General features: G+C 46.5%; 1 protein-coding gene across 3 annotated transcripts in view; it reads right to left on the bottom strand.

The window, feature by feature from the left end:
• Positions 1-1,208: 1,208 nt before the first annotated feature.
• Positions 1,209-25,282, bottom strand: part of LOC140739129 (synaptopodin) — a 121,864-nt gene continuing 97,790 nt past the window's right edge. For 2 of the 3 annotated variants that reach the window (XM_073067100.1, XM_073067102.1), the window contains exon 4: positions 1,209-8,596. In XM_073067100.1, coding sequence (XP_072923201.1) covers positions 8,420-8,596 — 177 coding nt within the window. In that variant the 3' untranslated portion in view covers positions 1,209-8,419. The remainder of the gene's footprint in view (positions 8,597-25,282) is intronic. The other variant, XM_073067103.1, reaches the window with a different exon arrangement.

Genomic DNA, 25,282 nt, shown 5'->3' with positions numbered 1-25,282 from the left:
CCTTTTCTTTGATAGGTGGCTCAAACTGCTCTCAGTACTCCAAATGCAGTCTGATCAATGCCTTATAAAGCTTCAGCATTAAATCCTTGTTTTATTTATTTATTATTTACAGTGCCTATAAAAAGCATTCATTCCCCCTTGGAAGTTTTCATGTTTTATTGTTTTACAACATTGAATCACAGGGGATTTCATTGACACTGATCAGCAGGAAAAGACTCTTTCATGTCAAAGTTAAAACAGATTCTACAAAGTGGTCTAAATTAATTACAAATATAAACACAAAATAATTAAATCCACTGTGATTCAATTTTGTAAAACAATAAAACATGAAAACTTCTAAGGGGGACAAATACTTTTTATAGGCACTGTATTTGTTGAGATACAGCGTGGAAAAGCCCCCTCCGGCTCTTCGAACCGTGCCACCCAGCACTCCAAATTTAATCCTCACCTAACCATGGGACAATTTACTATGACCAATTAACTTAGTATGTCTTTGGACTGTGGAAGGGAACTAGAGCACCCGGAGAACGTACAAACTCCTTACAGGCAGCGGTGGGGATTGAACCCAGGCTGCCTGTACTGTAAAGCATTGTGCTAACCATGCCACCCACAGAAAAATGCTCATTACATTCTAGTCCTTTTGAGATCGCAATCGAAGCTGCATCCGGGGAGATGTGAAATCAGTTGAGGCCGCACGCAGGTCGATGGAGCAATACCTTATCTCCCGCCTGGGTAGCCTCCTACCTGCCGGCATGAACATCCAACTCACAGACCTCCATTGATACCCCTGCCCCCCCTTACCCCCATCCCTATCTATTATTTCAGTCTGCTTCTCTTTCTCTCTCTTTTTTCCCTCTCACTATAATCTCCCCCCAGCCCTACCTTTCTTTCTCTTTTATTTCCCATAATTCTCCACCTTCCCCCAGTCCATTTCCCTCCAACCTATCACTTCCCAGCTCTCTACTTTATCCCTCCCCCCACTTCTTATACCCCCTCGACCATCCCATGTTACTTCACTCCTGATGAAGGGTTTCGGCCCGAAACGTCCTCACTACCTCCTCCCATAGAAGCTGTCTGGCCTGCTGAGTTCTGCCAGCATTTTGTGTTTTTATTTATTTCCAGCATCTGCAGATTCACTCGTGTTGTTGTGATTAACTGGGAATTACTTTGAAACATCACAGGAAGAAATTTAGACCACATTGAACCAGTTCTCATCCATAAGTTTATATATATACTAGAACATTTCATTTACATATAAAAATGATTGCAATCTTTTATAATTCCAAATCTGCTAGACAGTAAGGTGCGTAGACAGGAATGGTTGATGTGGTAAGTGTACATGTTACATCTCAAATGGAGAAAGCAGGATTAAAGGTGTACATTATGTGGTGACGAGTTAAAAAAGGTGGATTTCAGAATGGTTAACTCTAACATTGGAGTGCTTGTTAAGAACAGGTTTTGCCCTTTGCTTGTTTAATATGTCTTCAGGTGCACACTTTTATTTAGAGATGCAGCGTGGCCAACGAGCCACCCTGCCAAGCAAGCCAGCAATTTAACCCCTGCCTAATCACAGGACAATTTACAATGACCAATTAACCTACTAACTGGTACTCCTTTGGATTGTGGGAGGAAACTGGAGCACCTGGAGGAAACCCACAGTCATGAGGAGAACGTACAAACTCCTCACAGAGGACGCTGGAATTGAACTCTGAACTCTGATATGCCCCACATTGTAATAGCGTTGCGCTAACTGCTGTACTACCATGAGGCCCTGTTTTAGACCATTGATACTAGATTCCATTCAGTACTGACAATCACAAAGCGTAGCCTGGAATTAATCACGTTAGAATTCAGTCCTTAGAGAAATTATAAATTAAAACCAGTCTTGGTCGACATTACTTGCAGTCCTTTCAAACCATACTAACACCCAACAATCCCATTCTCCTCTCTTTCCCATGTAGTTTTCTTACCCATTCTCACTCGTCACTGACTCCCTTTTGATTTATTTTGCCTCTTGGTTCTCTCTTCTCCCCCACTCCCATCAGGCAGAAGATACAAAAGCCTGAAAGCACGTCCCACCAGGCCCAAGGAAAGCTTCTACCCCACTGTTACCAGTGAAAGCACGTCCCACCAGGCCCAAGGACAGCTTCTACCCCACTGTTATCAGTGAAAGCACGTCCCACCAGGCCCAAGGACAGCTTCTATCCCACTGTTATCAGTGAAAGCACGTCCCACCAGGCCCAAGGACAGCTTCTACCCCACTGTTATCAGTGAAAGCACATCCCACCAGGCCCAAGGACAGCTTCTACCCCACTGTTATCAGTGAAAACATGTCCTACCAGGCCCAAGGACAGCTTCCACCCCACTGGTATCAGTGAAAGCACGTCCCACCAGGCCCAAGGACAGCTTCTACCCAACTGTTATCAGATCCTTGAACAGACCTTTAATACAATAAGATGAACCTCACAGTCTACCTCATTATGACCTCACACCTTATTGTCTGCCTGCACTGCACTTTCTCTGTAACTGTGACACTTTATTCTGCATTCTGTTATTGTTTTCCCTTGTTCTACCTCAATGCACGGTGTAATGATCTGATCTGTGTGAACAGTGTGCAAGACAAGTTTACGGTATCTCAGTACGAGACAATAATAAACCAATTCCAATTCCAGTGGCATATTCACTAATCTTTAGGATGTGGGAGAAAACTGCAGCACCCAGGGGAAACACACCGGGTCACAGAGAGAACATGCAGACCCCACTCTCACACACAGACACACACACACACTCACACTCACACACGGACACACACACACACACTCACACTCACTCACAACGGCATATGGACACACACACACACACTCATTCTCACACACAGACACACACACACACTCACACTCACTCTCACACACAGACACAGACACACACTCACACTCACTCACAACGGCATATGGACACACACACACACTCACTCTCACACACAGACACACTCACACACTCACACTCACTCTCACACACAGACACACACACACACTCACACTCACTCACAACGGCATATGGACACACACACACACTCACTCTCACACACAGACACACTCACACAGCGCGCCAGAGGCCAGGACTGGTGGGATGTTGTAGAAACACTAGCCACTGTGACACTTTGTCATTTGCCTGGATTCAGATGTGCATCAAATGGTTTGCAACCCATGTTTTGTACCTTTGGTTAAAGATTAAAGATTAGCTTTATTTGTCACATTTACATCAAAACTTACAGTGAAATGTATTGTTTGCATCAACAACCAGCAAAGGTCACCACTTGGCACTAAGATAGCACGCCCACAATTCACTAACCCTGACCCATCTGTACATCTTTGGGATGTGGGAGGAAACCAGAGCACCCGGAGGAAACCCACACGGTCACAGGGAGAACGTACAGACAGCAGGGGGAATTGAACCCCGACTGCAGGTGCTGTCAAGCGTTACGTTAACTGATGTGCTTCTGTACCAGCCTTGTACTTGAGCACAGTACAATAAACTCGACTTTAAATTTGAACTTTTTTTACTCGGAGGGTGGTGGGTAGACGGGATGAGTGGCCAGAGGAAGTGGTAGAGATGGGTACAAGTTTGGAAGGGTACGTAGATAGGAAAGGTTTAGAGTGGGTGTTTCCAACATTGTTTCATGCCATGGACTCCTACCATTAACCGAGGGGTCTGTGGGCACCAGGGTGTGAACCCCTGCTGTAGGGATACATGGGCTGAACACGGGTAAATCGCCTGGCTCAGGTTAACAGCTTGCTGTCTCTTAAAAGAAAACCGAGATGTCAACCTCAGATAGTCCTATTTGCCAGCAAATGGGTTATATCCCTCTAAGCCAGGGGTTCCTTCAGTTAATGATAGGGGTCCAAGGCATAAAAAAACATTGAGAACTCCCTGCTTTAAACCTTTGATTGGTACGGAGAGGAATCTGTCAATAAACATTCACAAAGAGCAAACATTACGGGACCTTCTGCTGTGATCACACCACTCCACAAGGCAATTGCAGAACCCCGTAGGGGTTTGACCCGAAAGGTCGAAAATTCCTTTCCTCCCACCAATGCTGCTCGACCCGCTGAGTTCCTCCTCCTCCTGCTCCTTCCAAGCCCATCATATGTGAGCATAGGCCATTGACAGCAGCTCTCCAGAATCCTCCATCCTGCAACAGTCTTTCACATTGTCTCCAGGTTAGTCCATCTTCTTGGCGTTTTCTTCCTCTCCCAGGGATGATGTCTTTGCAGCTTCTGCTGGCATTTCCGTAGCTCTGGGTTTTTATGGGATAGGTTTGCTAACCACATGCCCAACGCTCCCGCTTTTCTGCCAGCTTTGGGATCATCATGACAGAGTCAGCTGAATTCCTCCACATTCACTGCTCCAGATCCCAGCATCTGCCATCTCTTGTGTCTCCAGTAACATGGGAAACCTCTTCATAGCCGTGCAGCCAAGATTCCCCAAAACTGGCCCTTTCTCCAAAGGATTTCAACTGAATTTAATCCTGGGCATCTACCTGTCAGGTCATAAGGGAGTCCTTCAGACAAAGAAGATCCATCACCTTGTTGCAGAGGAGTCATCTTGGAATAGGTTAAAAGATTGGCACAACATTGTACCTTTCTATGTAATAAAGCAACTTGTTAGGCTAGTGGGATGCAGAGCAGTGGCCAAAGGCAGGCGAGGGGAGTGATGGTAGGAGAGCCCGAGGAGGGTGTGGTCATGAGATGGAGGATTGGGAAAATGGACAGTGGCTTACTGATGGTCAGTAAGGCAAGAGCTTAATGAAAACCCTAAAGAGAACGTTCCTCCAGAATTAGTGATTGGGGTCCAAGGTAAAATAGAGCCAGTGATCTTTAGTACAAGGTACTTCTGTGCCTTTTTCTGAGTATCAAGAATCACTAATCATAATTCCTCACCCATAACCGTTGCAGAGGTGGGTGGGGCGGGGGAGGTGAGCCACCATCTTGAACCACTATGGTCCTTCTGAGGAAGGTGCCTACCCCCCCCCCCCCATGTGCTAATGGGGAGGGAGGTCCACGATTTAGGCTCAGCAACGAGGAAGGGACAGTAATGCGCTTCCAAGCCAGGATAGTCCGGGACCTGGAGGTGAATCTGTGGAATTCGTTGCCACAGGCAGTTGTGGTGGCCAAGTCGTTGAGTATATTCAAAGCAGAGGCTGATAGGTTCTTGATTAGTCAAGGTACACAGGCTACATGGAGATGGCAGGAGAATGGGGTTGAGAGGGATGATAAACCAGCCATGATGGAATGGCCTCATTCTGCTCCAATGTCTTATGATCTTATGAAACTGGTACTGTGGGGGGTTGGGGGGGATTTTCTAATGTATCTGCTGCCTTCATCCTTGGCATCTTTGGTGGGTTTGTGAGGCTTTGTTGGAGGGGTCTGGACAAGAAATCACAAAACACCTTCCAGAAAATGGCAGAGGGGGAAGGGGCAGCGAATGCTTGGGGTGGTAGAGGGACTAATAGTGCAGGAGAATGGTCTTGAGAGGGGTAATGTACCAACCGCAGTGGAATGATGGAGCAGACTCGATAGGCTAAATGGCCTAATTATGTTCCTATGACATGGTCAGGATTTAATCCACCTGAAAATACTTTCCCTCTCCACAGAAGCTGCTGAGTGTTTCTGGCATTTTAATTCCTGGTTTCCTGCCTCTCCCAGTGTGCATACACCTTATTGTCCACCTGCACTGCACTTTCTCTGTAACTGTGACACTTTATTCTGCATTCTGTTATTGTTTTCCCTTGTTCTACCTCAGTGCACAGTGTAATGATCTGATCTGTATGAGCAGGACACATGACAAGCACAGGAGTCATACCAGATGATCGGTGGATGTCAAATGTTATTCCTCTGTTCAAGAAAGGAAGTAGGGATAACGCAGGGAATTATAGACCAGTGAGTCTTACTTCAGTGGTGGGCAAACTATTGGAGCGAATTCTTAGAGGCAGGATTTACAAGCATTTGGAGAAGCATTGTCTGATTCGGGATAGACGGCTCGGCTTCGTGAGGGGCAGATCTTGCCTCACGAGCCTGGCTAAATTCTGCGGGGATGTGATAAAGCACATTGATGAAGGTAGAGCACTGGATCTGGTGCAGATGGATTTTAATCAGGTGTTTTATAAGTTTCCCCGTTCAGACAGTCAGGAGGCATGGGGGCCAGGGAAACTTTATGGTGTGGATTCAGAATTGGTTTGCTCATGGTAGGCACGTAGGTCGAAAGGTTGGCACGACATTGTGAAACTCTGCTGTGGGCAGTCCCAAGCCTGCCAGTGAAAGGAGAAGGTTTGGACTTAGGGATAATAATCCCATTCCGGAAAACCCCAGTGCTACAGAAAGGACAGCAGGAGCTCTGAAGACCTCATCCCTATGAGTGCAAGGAGAAGATGGGCTACACCTGGGGACAACGCGAAGGACTGACCCAGGGCAGGGGATACTGTCGAGCTGCTGTCGGCAGCCCGTGTCCCAGAAGGGATGGTGAGCTTAACTAACTGAACCACAACCTCGTGAGCTGAAGAGTCTGCCCTGTTCTCTGTTACCCCAAAGCACCCTGTCTCAGCACCTGACAATAATAAATCTATATCAATTACAGTGCATAAGATGGACTGCAGTTCAAAATCTACTTTGCACATTATTGTCTACCTGCACTGCACGCTCTCTGTAACTGTAACACTCTATTCTGCATTCTGTCACTCTTTTCCCTTGTTCTACCTCAAGGTACTGTCATGATCTGATCTATAACACCAGACACATAGAACAAGAACAGGAACAGGTGGTCCAGCCCTCATGTTGTGCTGAACCACTTAAATTAGTAAATAAACTAATCCCCTCTGCCTACACAATGTCCACATCCTTCCATTTTCCTCACATCCATGTACCCATCTAATCGTCTCTTAAAAGTTCCTAATGTTTCAATCTCGACCACCACCCTAGGCAGCACATTCCAGGCACCCACCAACTCTCTCTTGAGTGAGAAAAAACTTGCCCCTCACATCTCCTTTGAAATTACCCCCTCTCACCTTAAATGCATACCCTCTGGTATTAGGCATATCAACCCTGGGTAAAAGATACTGTCTGTCTACTCTGTTTGTGTCTCTCATAATCTAGTAAACCTCTATCAGGTCTCCCCTCAGCCTCCACTGCTCCAGAGCAAACAACCCAAGTTTATCCAACCTCCTGCTATAGTACATTCCCTCCTATCCAGGCAGCATTCTGGTAAACCACTTCTGCACCCTCTCCAAAGCCTCAACGTCCTTCCTATAACATGGCGACCAGAACTATATACAATAGTCCAGATGTGGCCTAACTGGAGTCTTATAAAGCTACAACACAACTTCCTGACTTTTGAACTCAATGCTTTGACTAATAAAGGCAAGCATGTCATACACCTTCTTAACCACCCTATCTGTATGATCTATATAAACAGAATGCTAAAGACAAGCTTTTCACTGTATCTTGGGACATGACTAATAATCCAAATCCAAACGGTTCCCTTCTCGTTTTCATTGACCCTCCTTAGGGAAGTTCAGATGGGATTAGCCCACCTTCAGCATCCTCCCTCAACAGGCCCCTCTTCACTTACTCTGCCATTCAGATCTCCTGCTCTCTGCCCTGTAATGGATGATCACAACCATTTAAAACACGCCTGATTTCCTCCTGGGTCTGCCTCCGTGGACACTGCCTGACTTACTGAGTACCCTCTAGCATGGCCTGGTTTGGTGTCAGATCCCATTCCTTTGGAACTCCGACGGTCCCAAGCCCGGCTGTGAAAGGAGGAAGGTTGGGCAAGAGGCTAACAACCCCCATCCGGTAACCCAGTACTACAGAAATACCAACAGAAACTCTCAAGACCTCATCCCTGGGAGAGGAAGAAGAAAATAGGAGACAACGTGAAAGACTAGCCCAGGACAGAGGATCCTGGCAGGCTGCTGTCAGCAGCCTATGTAAGCCAATCCCTTAGCCATCTATTCCGCCCCACCATGCTTCTCCATCTCTCCAGGGGCTGGGGGCAGTGTTTTAATCACTGCTCACTCTGCCTCACCCTGCTCCCTGTCCACCCCCTGGGGCAGAAGTTGTGGTAGCCAGGGGACCGGGGTCCAGAGCCATCTGACCCCAGTGAAAACTCAGAATCAGTCAGGGAGCGACGGTAGAGCCTGAGCGGGGAGCGGACGTGGGTGACAGGGGAGGGGGAGCCGGGCGAGGGTGGGGTGGTGAGGGGCGAGAGGCAGTCACTGCGAGGGCTGAAGGGGGAAAGAATCTCCGAGGGGCTGCCGGGGGAGGTGGCCGATCTGCTCAGCTTCTTGCGGCGGGCTGCGCTGACCACGTTCTTGGCCAGCAGGTCCTTCAGTCGCTGGCCCTCGCTCGAGCCAGGCGCTTGCTCAGTGGGTGGGGTGCAGCTGTTGGGTGACGGTGAGTAGGAGGGCGTCTGGGGACTCTGCGGGGGTAGTATCGCTTGCCCGGTCTGGCTGGATGGTCTCCAGGTAGGTCCTGGGGATGCTTGAACTCCGAATAATGGTGGCCTTCCAGGGTGGAGTCACTGGAGATGTCCAACCCTGCTGGGAGAAGGAAAGAAACCGTTAGATCTCCTAATTCCATTTACAAGCAGAGCAAAGACCTGTTCTATGGACACCACAGGAACCAGTCTCCCCTTTTGAACTTCTCACTGCCTCAATAAACCAACCAGCATAATCAGACAGAAGATTCTAAAGCCTGAAAGCCCATCCCATCAGGCCCAAGGACAGCTTCTACCCCTCTGTTATAAGTGACAGCACGTCCCACCAGGCCCAAGGACGGCTTCTACCCCACTGTTATCAGTGAAAGCACGTCCCACCAGGCCCAAGGACAGCTTCTACCCCACTGTTATCAGTGAGAGCACGTCCCACCAGGCCCAAGGACAGCTTCTACCCCACTGTTATCAGTGAAAGCACGTCCCATCAGGCCCAAGGACAGCTTCTACCCCTCTGTTATAAGTGACAGCACGTCCCACCAGGCCCAAGGACAGCTTCTACCCCACTGTTATCAGTGAAAGCACGTCCCACCCGGCCCAAGGACAGCTTCTACCCCACTGTTATCAGTGAGAGCACGTCCCACCAGGCCCAAGGACGGCTTCTACCCCACTGTTATCAGTGAAAGCACATCCCACCAGGCCCAAGGACAGCTTCTACCCCACTGTTATCAGTGAAAGCACGTCCCACCAGGCCCAAGGACAGCTTCTACCCCACTGTTATCAGTGAAAGCACATCCCACCAGGCCCAAGGACAGCTTCTACCCCACTGTTATCAGTGAAAGCACGTCCCACCAGGCCCAAGGACAGCTTCTACCCCACTGTTATCAGTGAGAGCACGTCCCACCAGGCCCAAGGACAGCTTCTACCCCACTGTTATCAGTGAAAGCACGTCCCACCAGGCCCAAGGACAGCTTCTACCCCACTGTTATCAGTGAAAGCACATCCCACCAGGCCCAAGGACAGCTTCTACCCCACTGTTATCAGTGAGAGCACGTCCCACCAGGCCCAAGGACAGCTTCTACCCCACTGTTATCAGTGAGAGCACGTCCCACCAGGCCCAAGGACAGCTTCTACCCCACTGTTATCAGTGAAAGCACATCCCACCAACCCCAAGGACAGCTTGTACTCCACTGTTATCAGTGACAGCACATCCCACCAGGCCCAAGGACAGCTTCTACCCCACTGTTATCAGTGAAAGCACGTCCCACCAGGCCCAAGGACAGCTTCTACCCCACGGTTATCAGTGAAAGCACATCCCACCAGGCCCAAGGACAGCTTCTACCCCACTGTTATCAGTGAAAGCACGTCCCACCAGGCCCGAGGACAGCTTCTACCCCACTGTTATCAGTGAAAGCACGTCCCACCAGGCCCAAGGACAGCTTCTACCCCACTGTTAGCAGATATTGAACAGACCTCTTGTACGATAAGATCGACACTTAGTCTCATAATCTACCTCGTTATGACCTTGCACCTAAAAGTCTGTCTGCACTGCACTTTCTCTGTAACTGTGACACTTTATTCTGCATTCTGTTATTGTTTTCCCTTGTTCTACCTCAAATCACTGTGTAATGATCTGATCTGTCTGAACAGTGTGCAAGACAAGCTTTTCACTGTATCTCAGTACATGTAATGGTGCTATACCAAGTTAACAAAACTCTTCACAGTCAATCATGATAGAAAAGCCTGAAAGTACATGCCACCAGGCTCAAGGACAACCTCTATCCCACTGTTATCAGACTCTTGAATGGACCTCATTATGATCTTGCACCCTAGGTTTACCCGAACTGCACTTTTTCGGTAATTTTTACTCTTTAAAGGTGAGCTCTATTTGTCACGTGCACATCAAAACACTGAAACATACAGCGAAGTGCATCAGTTGTGCTGAGGATATGCGGGGTTGGGGTGGGGTGGGGGGGCCGGACAGTCCACAGATGTTGCCACACTTCTGACACCAACATAGCATGCCCACATTCTACTCAGCCTAACCATTTGCTTCCGGACTGTGAGAGGAAACCCACACAGTCACAGGGAGAACAGACAAACTCCTTACAGACAGCCGCAGGAATTGAACCTCAATCTTACAGCCGTTGCGCTGTACAGCGTTACGCCAACTGCTATGTTACTGCACCATCCTGAACACTTCATTCTGCCTCGTAATTGTTCTACCTTGTTCTACCTCAGTATACTGTGTAAAGATCCAATCTGAACACTATGCAAGAGCAGCTTTCCACGGTATCTTAGACCTCTACCAGATCTCCACCCAGCCTCACCACTCCAGAGAAAACAACCAAGTTTATCCAACCCCTCATATGCCCTCTAATCCAGGCAACATCCTGGTGAACCTCTTCTGCACCCTCTCCAAAGCCTCGACATCCTTCCTATAGTGGGACGGCAGAACTATACGCAATCCAGGCAGCATCCTGGTAAATGTCTTCTTCAGCCTCTCCAAGCCTCGACGTCCTTCCTGTAAACGGGTTGACCAGAATTGCACACAATACTCCATGTGAAAGCCCACCCAAAGTTTGGCCATAACACCACCTCCTGACTCTTATACTCAATGCCCCCACCTCGCACTAAGGAAGACAAGCATGTCATGTGCTTTCTTTATCACCCTCTCAACTTCTATGGCCACATTCAGCAAGCTGTGGACTTGGACCTCAAGGTCTCTTTGCTATTGAAGTGCAACACCTCACATTAAACTTCAGCTGCCATTTCTCCACCCATATCTGGCCATTCTCTCCACCTGCACCCTCATAATTTTACACTACTCCATTAGGTCTTGCCTCAGCCCTCTCAATTCCAAACAATCCCAGCCTCTCCAATCTTTCCTCTTTCCAGACTTGATTAGATCCTTGTAAAACTCCTCTGCATCCTCTCTAATCAACCTCATCTCCTGTAGTGTGGTGACCAGAACTGTGTGTTGAGCCAAAGCTGATGTCCAACTAGGGTAACCTTCTTGCTCTGATATTCTCAGCCTCGGATAGTGAAGGGACTGTGTGTGTTTTTCAACCACCTTATTGGCACTCTTCTTGTTACTGCCAAGCAAACACTGGGGCTGAGCCCTGTGAGGAGATATTTAAGCTGGTGACCAAAGGCTTGTTCTGATTTTAACAAGAATCTATAAGTGAGGTAGAGAGGCAGAAAATTTGAGCATAGATCCCTGGAAGCTGAAGACAAGGATCTTCGAGGTTTATCTGGGTAATTCCCTCTTCTCATTATGACCGTCAGGGAGGAGGTACAGGAGCCTGAAGACCCACACTCAGTGGTCCAGGGACAGTCTCTTCCCCTCCGTTATCAGATTTCTGAACTATCCATGAACACATGATCCCTGTCTTTCTTTTGCCTTATTTATTTTGTAATTCATAGTAATTTTATGTATCGCTCTGTAGTGCTGCCACGGCAGATTTCAGGCATGATAAGCCTGAGCTGCTCCCTTTAAAGATCTGTGGATGTACGCTTCAAGCTCCTGCACACTAAATTGGGGTTTTGTGTGCCGTTCTGGTCACTTACCAACAGGAAAGATACCAATAAGATTGAAATAGTACAGAGAAAATTGACAAGGATGTCGCCAGCACTTGAAGACTTGAGTTATAGGGAAAGATTGAGGGCTTTATTCCCTGGGGTGTAGGAGAGTGAGGGGTGATTTAACAGATTTTAGATTTAGAGACTGGTATCAGGTCCTCTGGGTCCAACACAACTGTGCTGCCCAGTTACAGCATTTCTGTTTTTGCACATTTTTAAAATCTATTCAATATATGTAGTTTATTTACTTGTTTATCATTATTATTTTCTTCTCTCTGCTAGATTATGTACTGCATTGAACTGCTGCTGCCAAATTTACAAATTTCACATCAGATGCCAGTGATAATAAACCTGATTCTGATTCCGATCTTGAGAATGTGGGAAGAAACCGCACGCAGCACCCGGAGGAAACCCATGTGTTAATGGGGAGAACACACAGTAGCTGGAAGTACAGAAAACTGTGAGGGGTATAGACAGGGTAAATGTAAGCTGGCCTTTTCCACTGAGCTTGGCTGAGATTCAGGATCAGTTCCTGAGGATTGGAGAATGGCTAATGTTATCCCACTTTTTAAGAAAGGAAGGAGGGAGAAAACAGAGAACTATCGACCTGTCAGCCTGACATCAGTAGTGGGGAAGATGCTAGAGTCCATTATTAAAGATGAAATAGTGGCATATCTAGATAGCAGTGATAGGATTGGGCCGAGCCAGCATGGATTTACCAAGGGTAAATCATGCTTGACTAATCTATTGGAGTTTTTCGAGGATGTAACCAGGAAGTTAGACAAGGATGCAGTGGATGTAGTGTACCTCGATTTTCAGAAGGCATTCGATAAGGTCCCACATAGGAGATCGGTGGGTAAAATCAAAGCTCATGGCATTGGGGGGAAGACATTGACATGGATAGAAAACTGGTTGGCAGATAGAAAGCAAAGGGTAACGGTGAATGGGTGTTTCTCGGACTGGCAGATGGTGACTAGTGGGGTGCCACAGGGCTCGGTATTGGGACCACAGCTGTTTACGATTTACGTCAACGATTTAGATGAAGGCATTGAGTATAACATCAGCAAGTTTGCTGATGATACTAAGCTGGGTGGCAGTGTAACATGTGATGAGGATGTTAGGAGAATTCAGGGTGACTTGGATAGGCTGGGTGAGTGGACAGATACTTGGCAGATGACGTTTAATGTGAATAAGTGTGAGGTTATCCACTTTGGGAGTAAGAACAGGAAGGCAGATTATTATCTGAGTGGTGTAAAGTTAGGTAAGGGAGAAATACAAAGAGATCTAGGAGTCCTTGTTCATCAGTCACTGAAGGCGAATGAGCAAGTGCAGCAGGCAGTGAAGAAGGCTAATGGAATGTTGGCCTTTATTACAAAGGGAATTGAGTACAAGAGCAAGGAAATCCTCTTGCATTTGTACAGGGCCCTGGTGAGACCACACCTGGAGTATTGTGTACAGTTTTGGTCTCCAGGGTTAAGGAAGGACATCCTGGCTGTAGAGGAAGTGCAGCGTAGATTCACGAGGTTAATTCCTGGGATGTCCAGATTGTCTTACGCAGAGAGGTCAGAGAGACTGGGCTTGTACACGCTGGAATTAAGGAGATTGAGAGGGGATCTGATTGCAACATATAAGATTATTAAGGGATTGGACAAGATAGAGGCAGGAAATATGTTCCAGATGCTGGGAGAGTCCAGTACCAGAGGGCATGGTTTGAGAATAAGGGGTAGGTCATTTAGGACAGAGTTAAGGAAAAACTTCTTCTCCCAGAGAGTTGTGGGGGTCTGGAATGCACTGCCTCGGAAGGCAGTGAAGGCCAATTCTCTGGATGCTTTCAAGAAGGAGCTAGATAGGTATCTTATGGATAGGGGAATCAAGGGATATGGGGACAAGGCAGGAACCGGGTATTGATAGTAGATGATCATCCATGATCTCAAAATGGCGGTGCAGGCTCAAAGGGCCGAATGGTCTATTTCTGCACCTATTGTCTATTGTCTATTGAGATGATGGTGTACAAGATGATGAGGCATTAATCGTGTGGATAGCCAAAGGCTTTTTCCCAGGGCTGAAATGGCTAACACGAGGGGATAGAGCTTTAAGGTGCTTGGAAGTAGGTACAAGGGGGATGTCAGGGCTAAGTTTTTCACACACAGAGTGGTGGGTGCGTAGAATGCACTGCCATTGATGGTGGTGGAGCCAGATACAACAGGGTCTTTTAAGAGCCTCGTGGATAGGTACATGGAGCTGAGAAAAATAGAGGGCTATGCGGTGGGGAAATTCTAGGCAGTTTCTAGAGTAAGCTACATGGTCGGCACAACATTGTGGGCTGAAGGGCCTGTAATGTGCTGTAGATTTCTATGTTCTATGAGACTGGAACTAGAGCTCATAAGTTAAGGGTGAAAGGTGAAATATTTAATAGACAATAGACAATAGGTGCAGAAATAGACCATTCGGCCCTTTGAGCCTGCACCGCCATTCTGAGATCATGGCTGATCATCTACTATCAATACCCGGTTCCTGCCTTGTCCCCATATCCCTTGATTCCCCTATCCATAAGATACCTATCTAGCTCCTTCTTGAAAGCATCCAGAGAATTGGCCTCCACTACCTTCCGAGGCAGTGCATTCCAGACCCCCACAACTCTCTGGGAGAAGAAGTTTTTCCTTAACTCTGTCCTAAATGACCTATCCCTTATTCTCAAACCATGCCCTCTGGTACTGGACTCTCCCAGCATCTGGAACATATTTCCTGCCTCTATCTTGTCCAATCCCTTAATAATCTTATATGTTTCAATCAGATCCCCTCTCAATCTCCTTAATTCCAGCGTGTACAAGCCCAGTCTCTCTAACCTCTCTGCATAAGACAGTCCAGACATCCCAGGAATTAACCTCGTGAATCTACGCTGCACTTCCTCTACAGCCAGGATGTCCTTCCTTAACCCTGGAGACCAAAACTGTACACAATACTCCAGGTGTGGTCTCACCAGGGCTCTGTACAAATGCAAGAGGATTTCCTTGCTCTTGTACTCAATTCCCTTTGTAATAAAGGCCAACATTCCATTAGCCTTCTTCACTGCCTGCTGCACTTGTTCATTCACCTTCAGTGACTGATGAACAAGGACTCCTAGATCTCTTTGTATTTCTCCCTTACCTAACTCTACACCCTTCAGATAATATTCTGCCTTCCTGTTCTTACTCCCAAAGTAGATAACCTCACGCTTATTCACATTAAACGTCATCTGCCAAGTATCTGCCCACTCACCCAGCCTATCCAAGTCACCCTGAATTCTCCTAACATCCTCATCACATGTCACACTGCCACCCAGCTTAGTATCATCAGCAAATTTGCTGATGTTATTCCCAATGCCTTCATCTAAATCGTTGACGTAAATTGTAAACAACTGTGGTCCCAATACCGAGCCCTGTGGCACCCCACTAGTCACCACATGCCATTCCAAGAAACACCCATTCACCGCTACCCTTTGCTTTCTATCTGCCAACCAGTTTTCTATCCATTTCAATGTCTTCCCCCCAAATGCCATGAGCTTTAATTTTACCCACCAATCTCCTATGTGGGACCTTATCAAATACCTTTTGAAAATCGAGCTACTCCACTGGATCTCTCCCGTCTAACTTCCTGGTTACATCCTCGAAAAACTCCAACAGATTAGTCAAGCATGATTTACCCTTGGTAAATCCATGCTGGCTCAGCCCAATCCTATCACTGCTATCTAGATATGCCACTATTTCATCCTTAATAATGGACTCTAGCATCTTACCCATCACCGATGTCAGGCTGACAGGTCGATAGTTCTCTGTTTTCTCCCTCCCTCCTTTCTTAAAAAGAGGACATCTTCACTCAGAGAGTGTTGTGAACGTAGAATGAGCTGCCAACTGAAGGGATGGACAAGGGTTTGATTTCAACTTTTAAAGGAAGTTTGGACAGGTACATGGTTGAGAGAGGTATGGAGGGTTATAGCCCAAGTGCAGGTCAATTGGACTAGGCAGAATAATAGTCCAGCAAGGACTAAATGGGCTGAAGGGCCTGTTTCTGTGCTGTAGTGTTCTATGACTACTCAACACCCTCCCATTTATTGTACATCCATGTTAAGCCTATTTCACCACCCTACACGGCACTGAATTAAACTTCATTTGCCACCTCTCTGCCCAGCTCATCAGACCATCAATACCCCGCTGAAGTCTAAAGCAGTGGTTCCCAACCTTTTGTATCCCACAGACCCTTACCATTGACCAAGGACCCCAGGGTGGGAACCCCTGGTCTAAAGCTATCCCTCACTGTCAACCACATGATCAATTCTTGAATCATCAGCAAACTTCATCACATCTACATTTGAAAATAATAACTTAATTATAGAGCATTTTTATACAAATGATGTAGTTCAAAGTGCTTTGGACACTGGACACAATTTACAATAGGATAAAGTGCAAACTTGAAAATAAAAGACAAAAAGATGTTTGTTAAAAGCAAGGTTAAATAAATAGGTTTTGAGCTACTGTTTAAAAGTGCCAACCAAGTCTGTATCTCTTATAGTCTTAAGTATTGATTTCCACTGTTTGGGAGTGTGGTTCAAAAAAACCTTACATGCCAATTATCTTTGTTTAAATTTCAGAGACTGGATCATTAAAATCATTAATGTACCTAGAGCCACTGCCTCACAGCCTGGTTCAATCCTGACCTCTGGTGCTGTCCTCTGTGGAGTTTGCATGCTCTCCCTGTGACTGTGTGAGTTTCCCCAGGTGATCCAAAGCTCACCAGTCAGCAGGTTCTCTGGCCTCTGTAAACCCTCCCCAGATTTACAACGTATTTTCTGTAACAGGGTGGCTAAAACTATACACAATACTCCAACTGTGACCTTACCAATGATGTATACAACCACAACACAATGTCCCAACAACTAAATTCAATGCCCTGACTGACGTAGGCCAGCACGTTAAAAGCCTTCTTCACTACCCTGTCTGCTTTGTGGCTGCTCCCAGCAAACTCTGCACTGGCATAGTACTCCCAGGTCCCTCTGTTCTGCACCATACGTCAGCACCTTGCTATTCTCTGTATAGGACCCACGCTGATTTGAATGTCCAAACATCACTCCAATATCACTCCACACATATCTAACTGTATATTTAATCCAGAAAAATGTGAAGTTAGTCACTTTGGAAGGTCAAACTTGAAGGCAGGGTGCAGGGTTAATGGTAGAATTAACCCTGTGGAGGAACAGAGGAATCCTGGAGTCCACATCAATTGATACCCAAAGTTGCAGTGCAATTTGACAGGGTGGTTAAGAAGGTGTATGTTGCATTGGCCTCTGTTAGTTAGGGGAATGGGTTCAAGGCCGTGAGGTAATGTTGCAGCTCTATAACACCCTGGTTAGACCACACTGGGAATATTGAGTTCAGTTCTGGTCACCTCATTATAGGAAGGATGAGGAAGCTTAGACAGGGGGCAGAGGAGATTTACCAGGATGCTGCCTGGATTAGAGAGGGTGCAGAGGAGATTTACCATGATGCTGCCTGGATTAGAGAGGGTGCAGAGGAGATTCACCAGGATGCTGCCTGGATTAGAGAGGGTGCAGAGGAGATTTACCAGGATGCTGCCTGGATTAGAGAGGGTGCAGAGGAGATTCACCAGGATGCTGCCTGGATTAGAGAGGGTGCAGAGGAGATTCGCCAGGATGTTGCCTGGATTAGAGAGGGTGCAGAGGAGATTTACCAGGATGCTGCCTGGATTAGAGAGGGTGCAGAGGAGATTCACCAGGATGCTGCCTGGATTAGAGAGGGTGCAGAGGAGATTTACCAGGATGCTGCCTGGATTAGAGAGGGTGCAGAGGAGATTTACCAGGATGCTGCCTGGATTAGAGAGGTAGCAGAGGAGATTGACCAGGATGCTGCCTGGATTAGAGAGCATGTCGTATGAGAAAAGATTGAGTGAGCTCGGGCTTTCCTCTTTGGAGTGGGGAGGATGAAAGTTGACAGATGTGTACAAGATGAAAAGAGGTATAGATCGAGTGGCTAGCCAGAGACCTTTTGCCATGGCGGAAATGGCTAATATACATAAATGGCAAAATTTTAAGGGGATTGGAGGAAAGTATAGAGGGAATGTCAGAGATAAGTTTTTTTTTAAAACACAGAGAGTGGTGGGTGTGTGGAACACCCTGCCAGGGGTGGTGATAGAGGCAGATACATTCCGGACATTTAAGAGACTCTTAGATAGGCACATGGGTGATAGAAAAATGGAGAGCTATGTTGGAGGGAAGGGTTAGATTTTTCTTGGAGTAGGTTAAAAGGTCAGCGCTACATTGTGGGCTGAAGGGCTGCAGTGTTCTGTGTTCTATGAATTGTTGTTGTTGTTGTTCCAGTCCACACTTGTGGCACGTCAGGTGGCAATCTTGCCGTTTCTGTAGTACTTTTGTCTGTTTTTTTATGAGGCCGAGTTGCTACCTCGACACTCAACCCAGCACGGATGGAAAGCTGTAAGGAGCCAGCCAGATTCGAACCCAAGACCACTAGCCTTGCAGTCAAGTGCAAATGTCATTACACCATCGGCTGAATGTTTTATGAACGTGGAGGTTACAATTGGTCAGTCAGGATGTTCTGACAGGCTTTCCAGAGCCAATGATTAACTTTAGCTCTTCTTTCAAGGATTTGTAAATAAGTGCACGAGTTGCCACCCAACTCCACTTTCTTGCTTGATATCTTACAGTCTCAGCCCTTAATGGGTTTAGCCGTGACTGCACCCACTGTTCAGTGTGGGAGAGGATACCGAGGGTCTCACCACTCAGTCTAAAATGGACAAATGGATAGGTTTCTTCTTGCTGTTGCCATTGGGAAGAAGATACGGGAAGTTCAGGACCCACACCACCGGGTTCAGCAACAGTCATTACCCCTCAACCATCAGGAAGGAGGTACAGGAGCCTCAGGACCCACACCACCGGGTTCAGCAACAGTCATTACCCCTCAACCATCAGGAAGGAGGTACAGGAGCCTCAGGACCCACACCACCAGGTTCAGGAACAGTTATTACCCCTCAACCATCAGGCTCTTGAACCAGAGAGATATCTTCACTCAGTTACACTCACCCCATCACTGAACTGTTCCCACAACCCATGGACTCAATTTCAAGGACTCTTCATCTCATGTTCTCGATTAGTTACTAGTTATTAGCTATTAGTTATTATTATTTTTTGTATTTGCACAATTTGTTGTCCTTTGCACATTGGTTGTTTGTCCTGGTGGATGCAGTCTTTCACTGATTCTATTGTGGTTCTTAAATTTACGCCTGCAAGAAAACATATCTTAAGGTTGTATATGGTGACATATATGTAAGACCATAAGATATAGAAGAATTAGGCCATTTAGCCCATTGAATCTGCTCTGCCACTTCATCATGGCTAATCCAATTTTCCTCTCAACTCCAATCTCCTGCCTTCTCCGCTTATCCCTTCATGCCCTGACCAATCAATAATCTAGCAACCTCTGCTTTAAATACAGATAAAGACCTGGCCTCCACAACCATCTGTGGCAAAGAATTCCACAGATTCACCACCCTCTGGCTGAAGAAATTCCTCCTCATCTCTGTTCTAAAAGGATGCCCCTCTATTCTGAGGCTGTGTCCTCTGGTCTTAGATTCTCCCACCACAGGAGACAACCTCTCCACATCCACTCTATCAGGGCGTTTCACCATTCAAAAGAATCAATGAGGTCACTCCTCATTCTTCTGAATTCTAGAGAATACAGGTCCAGAGTCATCAAGCGCTCGCATATGACAAACTGTTCAAAAGTGGAATCATTTTTGTGAACCGTCTCCAGTTTCAGCAAATCCTTTCTAAGATATGGGGCCCAAGCCTGCTCACAATACTCCAGGTGAGGCCTCACCATCATCCAAATCATGGACATATAATGTAAAAAGAATCTGTCCCAACACAGACCCCTGTGGAACACCCCTAGTCACCGGCAGCCAACCAGAAAAGGCTCCTTTTATTCCCAGTCTTTACCTCCTGCCAATCAGCCACTGCTTTATCCATGCCAGGATCTTTCCTGCTCATAGCTTGTTAAGCAGCCTCATGTGTGGCACCTTGTCAAAGGTCTGATTCTTCTTTGTCTATCCTGCTTGTTATTTCTTTAAAGAATTCCAACAGATTTGTCAGGCAAGATTTTCCCTTGAGGAAGACATGCTGACTATGGCCTATTTTATCATGTGCCTCCAAGTCCCTGAGAGTTCATCCTTAATAATCGACTCCAACATCTTCTCAACCACTGAGGTCAGACTAACTAGCCTATAGTTTCCTTTCTTCAGCCTTTCTCCCTTCTTGAAGAGTTGAGTGACATTTGCAATTTTCCAGTCTTCTAGAACCATTCCAGAATCTAGTGATTCTTGAAAGATCATTATTAATGCCGCCACAATCCCTTCAGCCACCTTTTTCAGAAATCTGGAGTGTAAACCACCTGGTCCAGGTGACTTATTTACCTTCAGACCTTTCAGTTTTCCAGGCACCTTCTGTCTAATTCTGGTAACTTCACACACTTCACGCCCTGACACTTGGAACATCCACCAGACTGCTCGTGTCTTCCACAGTGAAGACTGATGCAAAATACTTATTCAGTTTGTCCACCATTTCCTCGTCCCCCCATTACTACCTCTTCAGCATCACTTTCCAGTGGTCTGATGTCCACTCTCACCTTTCTTTTGCACCTTATGTATCTGAAGAAACTTTTGGTATCATCTTTAATATTATTAGTCAACTTACTTTCATATTCCATATTTCCCTTTTTAATGACTTTTAGTTCCCTTTTGTTGATTTTTAAAAGCTTCGCAATCCTCGAACTTCCCACTAATTTTTACTCTATTAAATGCCCTCTCTGGCTTTTATGTTGGCTTTGACTTCTCTTGTCAGCCACGGTTGTGTCATCTTTCTTTTAGAATACTTCTTCCTCTTTGAGATGTATATATCCTGTGTCTTCCGAATTGCTTCCAGGAATTCCAGCCATTTCTGCTCTGCCGTCATCCCTGCCAGTGTTCTTTTCCAATAAACTCTGGCCAACTCCTCTCTCATGCCTCTGTAATTCCCTTTACTCCACTAATACTGATACATCTGACTTCAGCTTCTCCTTCTCAAATTTCAATATGAATTTGATCATATTATGATCACTTTCCCCTAAAGATCCTTTTACCTTAAGCTCTCTGATCAATTCCGGTTCATTGCACAACACCCAATCCAGAATAGCCGATCCCCTAGTGGGCTCAACCACGTGCTGCTCTTAAAAAGTCATCTTGTAGGCTCTCTAGAAATTCCCCTTCTTGTAATCCAGCACCAACCTGATTTTCCGACCCGTCACCGCTTACTAATGATTTGATTTCATTTTTTACCAACCAAGAAACGCTGCCCCCTCTGCCTTCCTGCCTATCCATTCGATACAATGTGAATCCTCGACTGATAAGTTCCTAGCTACAAACTTTCAGCCATGACTCACTGATGCCTACAACATCATAGCTGCCAATCTTTAACTATGCTACAAGTTCTGTACCTTATTCTGCATGCTGTAAGCATTCAGTTACAGTCCTGTATTCACCCTTTTCAATTTTGTCTACCTTTTACATTGCAACTCATCCTGTTGACTGCAAATTTGCCCTATCAACAGCCTCTCCTCACTATACATTGCCCCTGTTTATGAACCAACTACCTCATCCTCAGCACTATTATCTGCCTTTCCTACGATACTTCTTGCATTGAGATACAGGCAGCTCAGGATGCCAGTCGCACCATGCTCAACCTTTTGATTCCCAACTTTGTCTGAAGTCTTACCAACATTTGCCTTCACAACCTCTCCACTAACTGTTCTGGCACTCTGGTTCCCATCCCCCTGCAACTCTAGTTTAAACCCCACCGTGCAGCATTAACAAATCATCCCACTAGGATATTAGTCCCCCTCAAGTTCAGGTGCAAACCATCCCTTCCTGGTCCCACCCTCCCTGGATGGGAGACCAACGATCTGAAAATCTTATGCCCTCCCTCCTACACCTTAGTCATGATTTAAACTGGACAATCTTCCTATTTCTGGCCTCACTAGCACATGGTACGTAGCAATCCTGAGATCACAATGCTGGACATCCTGGCCTTTAACTTAGCACCTAACTGCCTGAACTCCCTATGCAGAACCTCATCACTCGTCAAACTCTTGTCATTGGTACCTACATAGACCATGTTAACCCTCCTACTTAAGGATGCTGAGGACTCAGTCCGAGATATCCCAGACCCTGGCACATGGGAGGCAACATCCCATCTGAGAATCTCGTTCTTACCTGTTGTTAAGAGGGATGGCCACAGCGGTACTCTGCACGGACTCCTTAACCCCTTTCCCCTTCCTGACTGTCACCCAGTTCCCTGTGTCCTGCACCTTGGGTGTAACTACCTCTCTATGTGTCAAATTTATCACCTCTTCAGCCTCCCGAATGATCTGGAGTTCATCCAGTTCCAGCTCCAGCTCCCTAATGCGGTTTGTCAGAAGCTGCAGCTGGAAGCAGTTTTCACAGTTGTAGTGATCAGGGACATTGGAGGTCTCTCTGACTGCCCACATCCCACCAGAGAAGTATCCCACTATCCTGCCTGGCATCTCTACTGTTTGAGCTGAGCAGATGTATAGAAGGAAAAAAGTTGGACCTTTTCTTTACTTTCTCTTTCCTTAAGAGCTAAAGCCTTAAGATCACGACTCTGACTAATTCCACTCTGCCGACAGCTGCTGCACTTGCCCCTGCCCTCCTTTACCCTCGGGCTGTGGACCTGATTGAAGTCCCTTCCTCTCCAGACTTCCGATATCTGGATTGGCCACTGGTCAAAGCCCTACATACTTTGATAATACATTTCCTTTGTGATTTTCCTGTGACCTCTGTCTAGCTTTACATACAATCTTCCTGAGCACCAAACCACAGCAAACAGCTCTCTTTCATCAGGAGTTGAAGAGCATTTGGTACGATACCAAATACCCCAACAGATTTCTACAAGGGCACCATGGAGAGCATTCCAACCGGCTGCATCACCGTCTGGTGTGGAGGGGACACTGCACAGGATCGGAACCAGCTGCAGAGGGCTGTAAACTCAGCCAGCTCCATCATGGGCACCAGTCTCCCCACCATCGAGGGCATCTTCAAAATGAGATGCCTCAAGAAGGTGGCATCAATCATGAAGGACCCTCACCATCCAGGACGTCCTCTTCTCATTAATACCATCAGAGAGGAGCTACAGGTGTTTGAAGAGACACACGCACTTGACCTGGTTATGACCTTGATGTTGTAAAACTATTGAGTGACAAGATGGACTCTTGCCCTCACAATCTACCTCATTATGACCTCACACCTTATTGTCTGCCTGCACTGCACTTTCTCTGTAACTGTGACACTTTATTCTGCATTCTGTTATTGATTGACCTTGTTCTACCTCAATGAGTGTGTAATGATCTGATCTGTATGAGCAGAGTGCGAGACAGGTTTCTCACTGCATCTCGGTACGTGTGTCAATAATAAACCAATTTACCAATTTGAAACTGACCTTTCACATCCGTGGTTTTACCACCCAGTCCTTATTTCTCCTTGGTGAGTAGAGAGAACAGTAACTACTGTACTAGTGTCTTCAAAAAGGCGGCATCCATCATTACGGACCCCCATCACTCAGGACAAGCCCTCTTCTCATTGATACCATCAGGGTGAGGAGCCTGAAGACACACACTCAATGTTTCAGGAACAGCTTCTTCCCCTCTACTGTCAAATTTCTGAATGGACAAAGGACCCACGTACACTAGCTCACTATTTTTTTTCTTGCTCTCTTTTTCCAGTTATAATTTAACTTTATACATCTTTCTTATTGTAACTTATAGATTTTTAAATTATGTATTGCAATGTATTCCTGCCACAAATAAACATATTTCACAGCATGTACTACAGCAGCCCGTGGAAGGTCGCCACGTTCACCAGCGCCATATTGGATATTAAAACTGATTCTGTACCTCACCCACAACCACCAGTCTTCTCCCTCATCCCCTGTCCTTGATATCTTTTCATTTTGTATTGCAAAGTCACTGTGGAAAGTGAATGTGATAGTGAGCGAGAGAGAGAGAGAGAGAGAGAGAGAGAGAGAGAGAGAGCTTGTGGAGTAAAAATCATTAGGATGTGAATGAGGCTGACAGACATGAAGAGGAGAGAGAGCAAAAGAGAGAGAGATTGAAAGAAATAGCTTTATTAAAGTGCAGAGTACAATCCATATGAGGTACAGTAGAATTTATAGATTACAGCAGAAACCGATAAGGCCACAAGCCATAGGCTTAGAATTAGGCCATTCGGCTCACCGAGCCGTTCCATCATGGCTGATTTATCATCCTCCCCAACCCCGTTCTCCTATCTCCTCTCCGTAACCTCTGGCGCCCTGACTAGTAAAGAACCCAAGAGGAACAGAATCACAGTTCATTGCAAAATATTCAATAAATTACAGAAAGAGAATAAAAAGCAAGAAGAAGGGGTTTTAGCAGAGTGGATTACCCAGCAAGTCAAGCAGAAATACATTTACTCCAGGGTCATGATGACTGCAGACAGCTACAAGTTCCAGATCCTGAGCAGGTGGGATCCCAAACCTTGCTCATACCTTAGTGCTAGCCACCTGCGAAGCCCCCACCCCATCCTCTCACTGGCCCAAACATGAAACCCTGTCGCTCACACTGGAGTCTGTGTCACCTTGCTACAGCAGAGATGACACGGAGGTCGAAAGGCCACAGGGGAGATCGATGAGGATGTTGCCGGGACTTGACGGATGGAGATGGTGGGAGAAGCTGAGCAGGGTAGGACGTTATTCCTTGTAGACAGAGGGGTGGCCTCACAAAGGGAAGATGAAACCACAAGGGTTTGGATGGGATGAGTGTGTACAGTCTTTTCCACAGGTAAAGGGAACCAAATATTCTCTCACCCCCATTCTCCTGGTTTCAGAGGGCTCAGCCTCTGAATAGAGGGACATCCATTTTGTTCACAGATGAGGTGGAATTTCCTTAGCCAGAGGGTGGTGAATCTGTGGAATTTGTTGTCACAGTTGGCTGTGGAGGCCACGTCGCTGGGTGTATTTAAGACAGAGGTTGATAGATTCGTGATTAGTCAGGGTGTGAAAGCTTATGGAGAGAGGGCAGGAGATTGGGGTTGAGGGAGAAATGGATCAGTATGATGAAAT

The sequence above is a fragment of the Hemitrygon akajei genome, chromosome 15 (assembly GCF_048418815.1).
Source record: "Hemitrygon akajei chromosome 15, sHemAka1.3, whole genome shotgun sequence".
Classification (NCBI taxonomy): Eukaryota; Metazoa; Chordata; class Chondrichthyes; order Myliobatiformes; family Dasyatidae; genus Hemitrygon; species Hemitrygon akajei.
The sequence above is the reverse complement of the archived record's forward strand: the minus strand, read 5'-3'. Positions and strand labels throughout refer to the sequence as shown.